General features: G+C 35.7%; 1 protein-coding gene across 12 annotated transcripts in view; it reads left to right on the plus strand.

Annotated features, from left to right (window-relative positions):
- BEND6 (BEN domain containing 6) overlaps positions 1–15,455 on the plus strand; it is a 59,970-nt gene that overhangs the window by 10,373 nt on the left and 34,142 nt on the right. For 5 of the 12 annotated variants that reach the window (XM_072734702.1, XM_072734686.1, XM_072734656.1 and 2 more), the window contains exon 2: positions 8,943–9,161. The exons of 3 other annotated variants lie outside the window; for them this stretch is intronic. In XM_072734702.1, coding sequence (XP_072590803.1) covers positions 9,042–9,161 — 120 coding nt within the window. In that variant the 5' untranslated portion in view covers positions 8,943–9,041. Of the gene's footprint in view, positions 1–8,729; positions 8,903–8,942; positions 9,162–15,455 lie in introns of those variants that run through there. 4 more of the 12 variants (XM_072734663.1, XM_025991089.2, XM_025991093.2 and 1 more) reach the window with 2 other exon arrangements.

The raw sequence follows: 15,455 nt of genomic DNA on the forward strand, positions 1-15,455 counted from the left end.
TAACTACCTACACATAGGACGTAGAGAAATAACAGTAAAAATGTGAAATGTAGCTGATCATTTTTTTTTTATTTGAATGTTACTTTAACATAGTATGAAAGAAAAAAATAAAATAAAAAAAAAAAACATAGTATGAAAGAGTGAGAAAATTGGTAGTAGATGAGGGGGCAAACCACTTAAGGTGATTTATTAAGTAAATTATCTGAAATATGTAACTCAGCACATTAATTATGTTTAGACCTCAACTTTTGAGATTATAAAAGTACTAAAATAATAGAGACTATCTAAATGATAACCAGTTATTTCATTAATACATGGTATTACTATAGGGTAAAGTGGGGCAGATATTTCAAAGAGAAATTGGTTTCTCCTTTCATGTTATAATTGATATGATAAATTAATATTTGAAAGCTGGATCACTCTTGATTCTTATGCAAAGGCTTTGATTCTTGCATCAGAACTATTACATTTTGTGAATTTTAGAAATTGGTCTAAAACTTAATGTTCTAGAATATGATTACTTAAAGCAAAAAGCATAATGATCTCATCTTGCCCTCAACTTTCAAGATGAATAGAATGTTCTGCATTAATCAAAAAAATGTGAAATGGAAGATGATTTACATGACTTAGAGTTATTCTAAATTAGAAATTTTAATTGATTCTTACTTTTCCTTATGCATAACTTGGCATCCATGTTTCTGATAAATGGGGAAAACTCACATAAATACTGAGGGTTAGTGGGGGTACAGGGAAGATAGTAACATAAAACTACGCATATTATTTCTTAGAAAAGATTTGGAGGCCCTAGAACCACAGGAAAACTTGCCCAGAGTCTCTTTAAGTCTTGCATATGCTTTCTTGTGCAAGCTTTCAGACAATTCCCCAAATGGCTACAGGCTTTTCATAGACAATTGGTGGGGATAAGTGACATTGTGGAGCAGGTAAAGATTGTCTTCCACCATTCCCAACTTCTGATTTCTGTGCTAATACCTCTTTGCTGTAGAAGTCTTCTTCCTGAATATATCAAGATGAAAGTAAGCCTGTCACTCTGTCTGACTACAGAGAAGATAAAAACCGGGTCGTTTAGCACCTGACTCCTTTGCCAGGTCAGGAGCAACAGAGAAATTCTGGTACAGATGAAAAAGCTAATGTGGGTGGCTGTTGTCTTAAGTCCATTCAGGCTGCCATAGCAAAATACCAGAGATTGGGTAACTTATAGACAATGGAAATTTATTTCTCACAGTTCTGGAGGCTAGAAGTCTAAGATCAGAGTGCCAGCATGGTCAGGTTCTGGTAAAGGCCATCTTTCAAGCTGCAGACTGCTGACTTCTCACTTGGGAGAAGGAGTAAGGATCTCTCTGAAGGCATTTTTATGAGGGCATTAATTCCATTCATGAGGGATCTCCCATTATGACCTAATCACCTCCCAAAGGCCCCACCACCTGATACCATCACCTAAGAGGAATAAGATTTCAAAACACAAATTCTGGGGCAGGGAGGGCACCCATTCAGACCATAGCAGCTGGGTATAGGGAAACCAGGAGGAATAGTGTTTACCTCAGGGCTAGTCACAACAGAAATGTTCCCAGCAGTAGGCTCAAAGGGAGAGGGAGGGGGGTCCCTGGGCGGCGCAGCGGTTTGACGCCGGCTTTTGGCCCAGGGCGCGATCCTGGAGACCCGGGATCGAATCCCACGTCGGGCTCCCGGTGCATGGAGCCTGCTTCTCCCTCTGCCTATGTCTCTGCCTCTCTCTCTCTCTCTCTGTGACTATCATAAATAAATAAAAATTAAAAAAAAAAAAAGGAAGAGAGACTTCTCTGCTCTTCCTGATTTAAAAAAAAAGGGGGGGAGAGGGAGGGAAATAGTTATTGTAAACTGAAAGGAGAAGATCATATAGACAAGTCTACTATAAAAGTCTGAGGTGACCCCCCAGGAAAGGAGGTGAGAGGATAAATTCTGCTTAACTTACTGTCCTCCCTCCTTCTGATCTCCTGCTTGGACACCCCATTGGCTGAATCCAACTGGGAAAAGGGTAAGGGAGCCCAAACAGGTCAGCCTTCTAACTTAGGCAGCAAAATAGAGATGGCTGGAGAACAGAGCTGCAGGACTAAAAGGAGGAGCTCCAGCACTTGTGTCTGAGCAGCACTACAGTCCTGAGAAGCAAGTCAAGGCTTCAGTCTCGAGGCAGACTAGGAGGCAGAAACTTAAGCAAGGAGGGCCCTATGAGGGACTTAGTCAAGCGAAGAAAGTAAAAACCTAGTTACTGGAGTTAACAGATTCTGTTGCAAAGGTGACTTGATGATTAGTTTCTAAGTTCCACACTAGAGACCTTCTTTAACCTGCTAATGAGTTAGCGGTCAGAAGTGGTTGCCAAGGTTCACTAGAAACCCCAGTTCCTTCATCTGTCAAGTGTGAATAATAACTGTGCCTACCCTAGAGAGCTACTATGAGAATTAAACAAGGTAGTAGAGGTAAAACGCTTAAAACAGTACCATATATATAGTAAGCACTCACTAAATGTTAGCTATATTTTTGTTGTTATTAAGTGAAGGGGACACAATTGGAAAGATCTGAGGATATCATATAGGGCACTATGGAGAGCGAAATTGACTCCTTTCCTAGATAATGGTTAAGCCATTGCATGATATCATTGCTTATCAGTTCAATTAACTTTAGTAAAAGTATATCCATAAACCATGGGCCAATAAGGATGTTTTTCTTTCTTTTCCCATCATGGAAAGTTAAAAATGACTCACATCTATAGTCCCTCAAACATACTTAAAGTCTCCGAGCCTCACACATAGTCTCCAGTCTAATCTTAAGTAATGTGATTACAGTTTGACAGTGTTGCTGAATCATCCTAAAGTATATTGGTCATCTTTTTAATCAGGATATTCCTGGAATAACTTGGAAATTGAAAATGTGTTACAGGCACCTGGGTGGCTTGGTCGGATAAGTATCATAAGTATCGGACTCTTGGTTTCCGTTCGGCCGTGATCTCGGGGTTGCAGAATTGAGCTCCAAGTGCGGTTCCATACTAGGCACAGAGTCTACTTATCTCTCTCTTTCCCACTCTTCTGCTCCTCCCCCTCCCTTGCACATACTTGAGTGCTCTCTCTCACTCTCTCTCTCTCAAATTAATAAAATCTTTTAAAAAAAGAAAAGAAAGAAAATGTGTTAGATGGAGGAACTGAAAAGAATTGAAGTGTTCCCTAATGGACATTGGTAAAACCTAGTAATTTCTAACCAGAAGGCAAGAGCACTTTGATGAGAAAGCTATCCAAGCACTTGTTCTGCTCTATAGAGTGCTGTGGGTATTGCAGGAGAAGACACCCAATGATTTTAAACCATTCTGATCTTGGTTCCTCTTACTCTAGCATATATATAATTTTCTAAAAATAATATGATCTCCCTCCCCCACATCCCACCTCACTAGAGGCTGAGTTGAAACTAGTAGCCCATTTCACAGAAAACATTAAACTGACCACTGAATATTTAGAATTATGTTGGCACCATTTTCTTGGCATATAGGAACTCATTTAGAGTGAAGTCTTCAAGTCCGTATTCTGAACTCAATATTGCAAAGTACCTTTATGTCTATACATTCCAAAACTAATATGTATAGAAAACAATCCAAAACTTCTGAAAATTATGTAAGGACATTTAGGCATTATTGTCGTGCTGTACTTGCCTTTAACAATTTATTTAGCTTACATTAGAGAATTTATATTTAGATATAAAGACTGATAAGACATCTGAATTATATTTTAATATTCATTTAGTTTCCTTAAGTTTGATGACTTGATTAACACAGTTTCAGAGGTAGATTTTGCATTTTGAATTCCTGCATTAATTGTATTGGCTTATTAAAAGTAAACCTAAATGCATTAAGAGTTTATATTTTTATTAACTTCATTTGCTTTCTTTAGTTACAAAGCTCCCCTTTCTCTGTCTTATTTCTTAGATATTATGTTTTTCATAATTTGGATGTTGCTTGGAACAACATTCATACTATGGGCTATAACCCATTAGTGAGTTGTGAAATCAATTTATGTGCTATAATCAGCACTTTTAAAAATGAAACAATACAGTAGATAGAATAGAAACTGAGAGTGCATCACATGCAGTAAGGGTAAGAATATTTCATGAAATTTTGTTTTAGTTTTGTGTGTGTGTTTCCTGGATCAAAATGTAAACTGTATTTTTTACTGTGAGCCACCAAAAATGGTTGAAAGCCACTGATTTATATTACCCAGTTAGCCACATATCATGGGTGTTCTCATGACTTGTGTTTATGTTTCATTTCACATCCTACAAGTACTATCCAGGGAATTAATGAAATGCTTTCTGCTAGAAAAAAATAAAGAGGGGAAGATAACTCCATGGTGAATTTCCTACTATCAAGAATTAAGAGGAGAATTTAATATATAACCAAATTCACAATATCCTTTCTGAATTTGTTAATTGTCAGGTAATATAAACATTGAATCATCTGTCCCTAGATGTTATAACAGAATACTGGCCTGAAGTCTACTGAAAAGTTGTCGTTCTAAAAGAGGTTTGATATGTCCCTTCTGGTTAGTCTTGAAAGAATTGTGTGTTTTTGAAGAAACTTGAGATTTGCTCCTTAACTAAATCATATTAGTAGTAAAAAATTTTAGTACAGGTAGGGATATTACAAAAACAATGTTTTTATAAACTAATTTTCCCCAATTTTCTTATTGTGGTAAAAAGACATAACGTAAAATTTACCATCTTAACCATTTTACGGCATGTCACTTAGAGGCATTAAGTATATTCACATTGTTGTGTGACCATGACCACCAGCCATCTTCACAACCCTTTCATCTTGCAAAACTGAAATTCTATACCCAATTCAACAATAATCTCCTTTCCATTCCCTCCACCCTGGAGTTATCCTCAACCCCAATGACCTAGGAATCTGGCATCTCTCACCATCACTAAATGATACTTAATAGGTCCCTATCAGTTAAACCTGGCAAAATTTAATTTTATCAAATAACAATTTGCTGTGGGATCTTACATGCTGTGTATTATGTCTCCTGGGTACTGTTCTTAATTTATTAGTAATGTACAGTGAAGTAAGGCACTGGGGAAAAAGACGTTAAAGCAGCTGTCTTGCTCTGCGGGAAAAGAAATGAAGATGAAAGAAAAGAAAGCAGATGATACAGTTTAAACTCCATTTAAGTATGATAACTGAGCCCCCATGGGGTTCAGCAAACTACTGCTCATCTGCCTGCCACCTGTTTTTGTACAGCCTGTAAGCTAAGAATGTTCTTTACATTTTTAAATAGTTGAAAAAATCAATATAAGAAGACCATACCATGATATGTGAAAATTATGTAAAACTAAAGTTGCAGTGTCTATAAATAGTTTTATTAGAACATATGGACACTTATGTTTTTACATATTGTTATGGTTGCTTTCATGCAATGAGGGCAGAGTTGAGTATTTGTGACAGAAACCGTATGAGGCAATTTCAACACTTTATACTACTGTTCAGTGCCCCACAAATCACAGTAATGCAGTTATAATAAATTCATGGTATTTTAGTATCATGCATATTGTCACACTGTGGCATCTTCTTTTATTTTTTTATTATTAGGGCATGCCAATCATGTCAAAAAACAAAGAAAGAGAAAACTCCACTCTTTACAGCAGAGTGGAGTTTGGATTATTTTGTTATCAAATTAAGTGACAAAGCATTGTGTTCATGATACAGTGACACTGTAGGTGTACTAAAAGAACATGATATATGTCAACATTACCAACTAAGCACTCATGACAATATTTCCAATTCACAGAACAGCAACAGCCAAAATGATTAGAAAATGTAAAGTGAAGTATCTCATCCCTGAGATACTTCTTCACAAATTAATTTCTTCACAAAAATAAGAAATGGTGGTGCCTGGCTGGCTCAGTCAGTGGAGAATGCGACTCTTGGTCTTGGGGTCATAAATTCAGACCCCATGTTGGATGCAGAGCTTACTGAACAAACAAACAAAATTAAATGAAAGTGAGTCTGTATCCAAAATAAGTTTCTGAGTGCTTCATTTGTTAGCCAAACAAGGAAAATCATTAACAGGTAGTGAGTTAATTAAATCATGCTTCGTTGCAGTAGCTAAAGACATGTGCCCAGAAAAAAAATTAACTTACTTAAGATCATTAGACTCTCAGCAAAAACAGTTGCTTAAAGAACTGAGAACATCGGGAAGAATATAATAATCAATTAAAAAGCACGGCAAATGACTTTGAGTTTTTCTTGGTGTTTGATGGGTCAATAGATGCCACTAATACTGCTCAGTTCTTGTTTATTTGAGAGTAATTGCTGAGTTTAGAGTGACAGACAAATTAACGTCTGTAAACAGTCTTTGTGAAACAACTATGGAAGAAAATATTTTCAAAGAAGTTGAGAAAACAATGATTCAGCACAACCTGAAGCAGAATCTACTAAGATGTGTTACAACTGATGGGGTAAAAATGTGTGTGAAGCAGAAAAAGGTTTAGTAAGACAAATTTACAAAACTTTGAAAATCTAAGGTGTTTAAAGCCTACTGTTGGGCAGCCCCGGTGGCGCAGTGGTTTAGCGCCGCCTGCAGCCCATGGTGTGATCCTGGAGACCCGGGATCTAGTCCCACATCGGGATTCCTTCATGGGGCCTGCTTCTCCCTCTGCCTGTGTCTCTGCCTCTCTCTCGCTCTCTCTGAATGAATAAATAAATAAATCTTTAAAAAATAAAAATAAAAAAAATAAAGCCCACTGTTACTCATTTTATTATTTATCAGTAGGTACTTTGCAGAAGACATTCAAACTTATGACTTGTTTTTTAAATAGCTTTATTGAAATGTTATTCACATGCCACACAATTCACCCATTTGAAGTATACAATTCTATTTTTTTTTTTGTATATTCACAGAGTTGTGCAATCACCACCACAACCCAAGTTTAAAAAACATCTCTGTTCTCTCTGAATGAAAGGACATTCTTTTTTTTTTTTCAAACATGGAATACATAAAATTTCATTGCAGGTCAGCATTAACAAATAAATACTTGCAAATGATTTTGATGAAAGGGAAAACTTTAAACCCCAATTAAACAAGATGTCATTTTTTTTAGTTCTATTCTCATTAGTTGAACTGTCTTACAAAAAGTTCTATCCAATTATTAGTAGTATATTTTCAGTTATATAAATAAAATTTTGTGAAAATTTGTTTTCTCTTTTGCTATATAAGAATTACATAGTATCCTTGATTTTGCCTCTTGACCTGCAAAGCCTAAAATATTTAATATGTGACCCTTTACAGAAAATGTTTGTTGACCTTGCTCTGGGTAAATTGATTAACAATATTTGCTAGGAGTGGAGATTTTATCTATGGAATGCTCTTAATTGATATACCTGATTTAGGATTGTTTATGGCTGACATTCCTAGAATGTATGGGTTTATAACTTCCTAGAAAAGATCAGGCAAGCTATTCAACTCTGAGGTATAAAATGGAGATATAAAATGGAAATGTGTGACAACTTAAACTCTCCACTGTGCAAGGTGACCCTCAGACCTCATTTAGAGACCTCACTTATCCTAATCAAGAGAATACCAACCTGATCTGAGAAGGAACAACCTACAAAGCCAGCAGGATGCCCTAGACCTCTCCCTACTTGACCTGTGCCTCTTGATTTCTTATATCATTGAAATTATCAATAAAGTTTGATGTTAGGTAAAATCCCTGATATTTGTGAGTCAGATGTGACAGTCCAGTCCCATGTGAGTTCAAATATTATTCATATATATTTAAAAACCCAAAGTAAGTTTTCTGAAAGTCACAACAAGCAATTTTTGCTAGACAATCCCAAATATTAATTTATGCTTAAAGAATGATGAATTTCTCTTAAAGTAGGTAAAAGTACCATATTTCCTAAAAGAATTATTTAGTATAATTTGGTAAGGAGCACATGTTACCTTCTGTTACCTTTAAGTTCAGCCCCTTCTTATTTAAAGTTTTATTATTTATAATTAAATATTTTTTCACAGAAAAAATCAATATACGCAAGTAATAAGGATGCTAAGACCAAATGCACATCATCTGTGCATAGCAAAAATTAAATTTGATCATTTCAACCCTGCTACTACCTAAGAATTGTCATCTGCTTTTCAGGTTTTGAAAAATGATTAACCCTTAAAATTTTTTTGTGAAATACATCTTTGCTTTTGAGATATATTTTTCTCCCATTCTTTATGGTAAATTCTTAAATTTACACCAAGTAAAATCTTCCACCTCAAAAGTAGAGTTTTCGGGGCAGCCCTGGTGGCACAGCGGTTTAGCGCCACCTGCAGCCTGGGGTGTGGTCCTGGAGACCCGGGATCGAGTCCCATGTCAGGCTCCCTACATGGAGCCTGCTTCTCCCTCTGCCTATGTCTCTGCCCCTCTCTCTCTGAATAAATAAGTAAATAAATCTTTTAAAAAAAAAAAAGAACGTTTTCAGAAAAAAACAAAACAAACTTCTAAACAATTCTTATTGATCTGGCTTGGAATATGTTGATCCTGGTGAGATCTACTATTAATGCCCTTTATAACTTGAGTCCTGTAAAATACTGTTTGCATAAATCTATTATGTTTCTATGTTGGTTTTTAGACTCCTTATAACTGACAGACAAGAAAAAACTTGTGAAGATGGAAAATTTTTTTACACTATTTCATTTTATAAGTGACAACTCACTGCATATTACTCACATAATGGAAACGTGACATCCCCATGATGATGATGAAATTGAAAGATTTTGAATCAAATGAAAATGTGTACAAAATTGGTCAACAGGAGATAGGAAGCATTTAGTAAAAGTACTTTACTTGAGTGGCTAATGCCGTTATGAAACATATACTGGTAAATACATTATGTATCCTTTTTTGTTTTTGTTTTTAAGGAAAAGCTTAATTTGGGGGCTACATCCAGAATAGCATCATCTACATGAGTATTCCCTCTTCCTACAATTTCAGAAAATCTTTGATAACTACTTGAGAAAATGCAGAAGATCTTGCAAACAGATGACATTACCAATACCCAAGCTCTTAGAAAAGGAAAGAGGAAAAGGACAGAGACAATGGACTCAGAGAATGCAAATAGTGACATGGATAAAGGACAGGTTGGTGTTCTGTTACCTTGATAGAATTTTATTATCTAGCTCCATCATAATTCCATATCCTTTTCATAACTTATTACTTTAGTACTTTCTCTTCTTCTGTTAACTTATTATTCCCTTTAATTCTTTATTCAAGCAAGGGAATAAAATTTCATGTTCTCTTTGTAATGTTGAACAAGTTGAGTTAGAAATATACTCAACAGACATTTTTTTACCAGCTTCTATTTAAGTATGGCCAATTATGCCAGTGTTCAAACTTTCCCTCATATTCTGGGAAATGAAAGTGCAGCAAACTGTCAGAAACTATTTTTCCTCTCAAAAAGTACTAAAGAAATGGAAATACCTCTTCTTTAAGATTTACTATTTCTTTTCTTTTTTACCTCTCGGGCCCATATTCATCACTGGTTTGGTCTGGGCTCCTTTCTAATTTTTATTTATCTATTCCTTTTTAATCTGAATTCCCCACTCCCATTGTTCTCTTATGCTTTGGACAACCCAACAATGTGTTTATACAGTTTCATTTTATTTGTGTGCCTTTGCAATACATATATTTGTATAAATCTTTTATTTTTCTTGTATAAGTCTTTTAATACATGTAGTATATTATGTGTGTGTATTCTTAATTTTTTAAAAACATACTATACATTCTCATTGTTTAAAATATTTTTCAGTCTTCTGGGGGCAGTGTCTAGAGGCATTCAGGATGTTCCAGCATGTGATGCACTATCATAGGGTATTATACAATACAGCCTCTAGCAAAACTAGGCTGTCCCCAATGCTGGTAATGGAATTGTTTACCTTTATACCAAGAAGATTGGGAAACCAGCAAAATTTGCATGTGGGGTGTGCTCAGTCCATTTTGAAGGAACTTGTGCTGTGAGACTTTAAGTTCTTAGGAGGTTCTGGGACGCCTGGGTGGCTCTGTTGGTTAAATGTCTGACTCTCGATTTCAGCTCAGGTCATGATCTCAGAGTTCCTGAGATCAAGCTGGGTAGGGCCTCTCCTTCAGCCAGGAGTCTGCTTGAGATTCTCACTCTCCCTCTCCTTCTTCCTCTCCCCCTGCTCACGTGAGTGTGCATGCTCTGTCTCAAATAAATAAATAAAATTTTAAAGTTCTTACAAAGTTCTCTAAAATGAAAAACATGACAGTGAGGCCCATGGTAGTTCCACATGCACTAGATGTGTGCATGACAGGATCAAGTGCAGCTTCTTTATATAAAGAGCAGAAAATCATTGTGAAAGTGTTGAAGGCACAAGAACACAGTCAAAAAGCTAAATAAAAAATAAGGCTTTTCTGAGTTAAAAAGAAGTTTAAATACATATTTTATACATATATAAATACAAATATATATATATATATATTTTTTTTTTAAGATAAACAGTGAAAATTCTCCCTCACATCCCTATCTCCCATCCACCCTGTTCCCACCTCTTACCCACCCACTACAGGTAACCACATTTATTGCTCTCTTATCTATCCTTCCAGTATTTCTTTGTTTAAATAAAGGAAATATAAATACAGATATTTTTGTCCTCTCTTTTGCACAAAAAAGTAACTTACCAGATACACTGCTTTGTACTTTGCCTTTTTACGTAATATTTTTTTAAGATCCTTCCACGGGAATATAGAGAACTTCCTCTTTTTTACAGCTCCATATTATTCCACTATGTCTATGTACTAGTCTTTATTTAGCCAATCCCACATGATGGATTTGGCATATTTCTAATTCTTTCCTTCTTAAAAATCACACTGCATTGTACAACTTTATGGATACATCATTGAGTAGTACACTGATATCAAAATATATGCTTCAATCCGTTTCTGATTTTTCAATCAGCACTGTTTTTAACATCTACCTATATTACTATTATACATTAGATCTGTTGTGTCTATTCACTGCATAGCACCAGATTTTACTTAAGCTTTTCTCCAGTAATGAACACCTAAATTTCCTGCAACATCTTGGTACTATAAACAATGAAAAAATAAATCACCTCATACCTGTTCTTTTAAGAAACAAATATACAAGTATATATTTCTGTGCATAGATTTCATTATTACATATATGTGTGTATATGTCATATATAACATATATAAAGGTAATGAAAATTACTAGTATCATATATAGGCAAGTAGTTAATGTACTCACATTAGCTCTATAAATCCTAAACAAAAATTGATGGATTTGGTTAAATAAAAATGAAAGATGTTTTGAAAAATGAAAAATGCCACACTTCTATGGAGAGAAATTAGAAGAAATTAGAATGTATGATCTAGTTCTTGCCATTTTTAGCAAGTTCCTACAAGAAAGAAGTGAAGTCAAACAAAAGCTAATCTATTTGCAAGCAGCAATGAAAGATATAAAGTTAATAGACAAATATCAGATTGGGAAAAGATATTTGTAAAAACTAAAACCACAAGAGACTAAATTTCTTCAATAGATAAGGCATCTGCACAAATCAGTAATAATAACAGGAAACTATCGGGGATCCCTGGGTGGCGCAGCGGTTTGGCGCCTGCCTTTGGCCCAGGGCGCGATCCTGGAGACCCGGGATCGAGTCCCACGTCGGGCTCCCGGTGCATGGAGCCCGCTTCTGCCTGTGTCTCTGCCTCTCTCTCTCTCTGTATGACTATCCTAAATAAATAATAATTTAAAAAATTAAAAAAAAAAACTATTGAGAACAGGAAACTATCTAGAATAGACTAAAAAAACCAACAGAAAAGATAAGAGCCCAGTAGAAAAGTAGATAGTGACAGAGACTGCTACTTCTCTCCAGCTGTGTGTTCTTCCATTCTTACTGTGATAGGTTTTTAGATGGGCAGGTAGCTGTCAGCTAAAGATTACATTTCCCAGGCTCTTACGCATCTCAGTGTGGCTATGTTGACTAAATGTCCATTAATAAGGTAGGAGTAGAAGCAATGTGTACCACTACTGGATCATGACCATGTCTTCTGCTTGTACTCTTCTGTTGACAGAGACAAAGGCATGATGCTGGAGCTGGAATAGTCACTTAAGACCCAGACATAGAGGCTGCATGTTGGGTAAGGTAGACCAGCAAGATAAGAGACATCCTCAACATTGTGGAGCTGCATCTACACTCAGCCTCTTTTCTCTCCAAGTTATAGATGTTACCTAGTGGCCATGTGAAACAATAAGGCTGAAGGTAACACATGGAAGTTGATGCTTACTGTTGGGATGGATCTCAATGGATATCAAGAGAAGCTCTTGAGAAAGCCTTGAGGTCACAGTCTTACCTCTTACTATTTAGACATAAAAATAATTGGCTTTTTCCAAAGCTTGATGATTTAACATTACTGATTACCAGTAAATTTAGATTGTAGACTGCATTCTAAGTGTAGGTTGAAGGAGAAAACCTTCATCTCTGCAAACTGACTAGCACTGACAAGAAGTCATGGATGCACACCAAATTTCCTTCTTTTCCCAGGCTCAGTAAGCACATGGTCTGCCTCCCAAGGTGTTCCAGGTAACAGTTTTATCAAATATGTTACCAAGGTCCAATGAGTTAACAGCTTTTCAACATGTTAAATCTCAACTTTTTTGGGCCACAATCTGATGGTCTCTAAGTAATTCAAACATATGTCAGATTTGGATATCTTGCTTCTAGATACCAAAATCTGCATTAGTTGTGATGTGTTTCTTTTTTATTTTAATTTTTTTTATTTATTTATGATAGTCACATAGAGAGAGAGAGAGAGAGAGAGAGAGGCAGAGACATAGGCAGAGGGAGAAGCAGGCTCCATGCACCGGGAGCCTGACATGGGATTCGATCCCGGGTCTCCAGGATCACGCCCTGGGCCAAAGGCAGGCGCCAAACCTCTGCGCCACCCAGGGATCCCAGTTGTGATGTGTTTCAAAGGCTGTAACAATGACCCAAATATAACAATGGCTTACAATGATGGAACTTTACTTCCCTTTCACGTAAGAGAAAGGGAAATGAGAGTTTACTATGGCAGCTCCACAATGTTGAGGATGTCTCTTATCTTGCTGGTCTACCTTACCCAACATGCAGCCTCTATGTCTGGGTCTTAAGTGACTATTCCAGCTCCAGCATCATGCCTTTGTCTCTGTCAACAGAAGAGTACAAGCAGAAGACATGGTCATGATCCAGTAGTGGTACACATTGCTTCTACTCCTACCTTATTAATGGACATTTAGTCAACATAGCCACACTGAGATGCGTAAGAGCCTGGGAAATGTAATCTTTAGCTGACAGCTACCTGCCCATCTAAAAACCTATCACAGTAAGAATGGAAGAACACACAGCTGGAGAGAAGTAGCAGTCTCTGTCACTATCTACTTTTCTACTGGGCTCTTATCTTTTCTGTTGGGTTTTTTAGTCTATTCTAGATAGTTTCCTGTTCTATTATTACTGATTTGTGCAGATGCCTTATCTATTGAAGAAATTTAGTCTCTTGTGGTTTTAGTTTTTACAAATATCTTTTCCCAATCTGATATTTGTCTATTTACTTTATATCTTTCATTGCTGCTTGCAAATAGATTAGCTTTTGTTTGACTTCACTTCTTTCTTGTAGGAACTTGCTAAAAATGGCAAGAACTAGATCATACATTCTAATTTCTTCTAATTTCTCTCCATAGAAGTGTGGCATTTTTCATTTTTCAAAACATCTTTCATTTTTATTTAACCAAATCCATCAATTTTTGTTTAGGATTTATAGAGCTAATGTGAGTACATTAACTACTTGCCTATATATGATACTAGTAATTTTCATTACCTTTATATATGTTATATATGACATATACACACATACATGTAATAATGAAATCTATGCACAGAAATATATACTTGTATATTTATAAAATAATGTGATTGAGTGTATACATTATAAACCATACAATAATGTAATTGTATTTTTTATAAATGTTCTAATCAAGCTTTCATTTCTCCATCCTTGCTTAATAAGAAAGAAAAAAACTTAAACTTGTTTATTCACAGTGAATTACAGTTAGAATGTTTCAGTTTTTATAAGTCCCTTTGAACCGTTAGTATATTTTAGTCATTTAAAGATTTAAGCCTTTATGGATTCTAAGTCTTATCTTCCACCATTTTATTATTTTTTTTCCTAGAAAGTGACCCAGATTTTCAGGTCTTACTTATCATTCTAGCAACTGAGGGAGGATAACTGGTCTTCTGCTGAGGTTCTAACTTTCCTGCTTGACTCCTAACTGTTAAGTAGTATTACTGTTGAGGTACAGCCAAACCTTCCAGATCCTTTGGGGTTTCTGTTGGCACAGCATCCTGAAGTTTGCCACTCACTGCAATTTTCTTGTTTATTTTTTTTCATAATGATAAGTATATGCTTTAATCCCCATCACCTATTTCCCCCATCTCCATTCCCACCTTCCCTCTAGTAACCATCAGTTTGCTCTCTATAATTAAATCTGTTTCTTGTTTTTTATCTTTCTCTTTTTTTTTCTTTGCCTATTTGTTTTCTTTCTTAAATTCCACATATTTGTGAAATCATATAGTATTTGTCTTTCTCTGAATGACTTATTTTTCTTAGTATTATGCTTTCTAGCTGCATCCATGTCATTACAAATAGCAAGATTTCATTTTTTATGGCTGAGTAATGTTCCATTATTTTTATCCATTCATCTATTGATGGGCACTTGGGCTGCTTCCATAGTTTGGCTATTGTAAAGAATATTGGTGGTACATGTATCCCTTTGAATTAGTGTTTTTGTATTCTTTGGATAAATACCCAGTAGTATGATTCCTGGATTGTAGGGTGGCTCTATTTTTTTTTTTTTTTTTGAGGAAACTGCATACTGATTCTACAGTGGCTGTACTAGTTTACATTCCCACCAATAGTGCAAGAGGGTTCCTTTTTCTCCACATCCTCACCAACACTTCTTGTTCCTTGTGTTTTTTATTCTACCATTCTGACAGGTATGAGGTGCTCATTGTGGTTTTGATTTGCATTTCCCTGTTGATGAGTGATGTTGAGCATCTTTTCAATGTGTCTGTTGGCCGTTTGGATGTCTTTGTTGGAGAAATGTCTGTTCATGTCTTTGGCTCATTTTTTAATTGGATTGTTTATTTTTGGGGTGTTGAGTTGTATAAGTTCTGTATATATTTTGATACTAATTCTTTATTGGATATGTCATTTGCAAATATCTTCTTTCATACCATGGGTTGCCTTTTAGTTTTGTTGATGTTTCCTTCACTGTGCAGAAACACAGTGGTGTTATTTATTTTGTATTTGTTTGTAAATTATGTATTTATTTTAATGTAGCCCCAATAGTTTATTTTTGC

The sequence above is a fragment of the Vulpes vulpes genome, chromosome 1, assembly GCF_048418805.1.
Source record: "Vulpes vulpes isolate BD-2025 chromosome 1, VulVul3, whole genome shotgun sequence".
In the NCBI taxonomy this organism is placed as follows: domain Eukaryota; kingdom Metazoa; phylum Chordata; class Mammalia; order Carnivora; family Canidae; genus Vulpes; species Vulpes vulpes.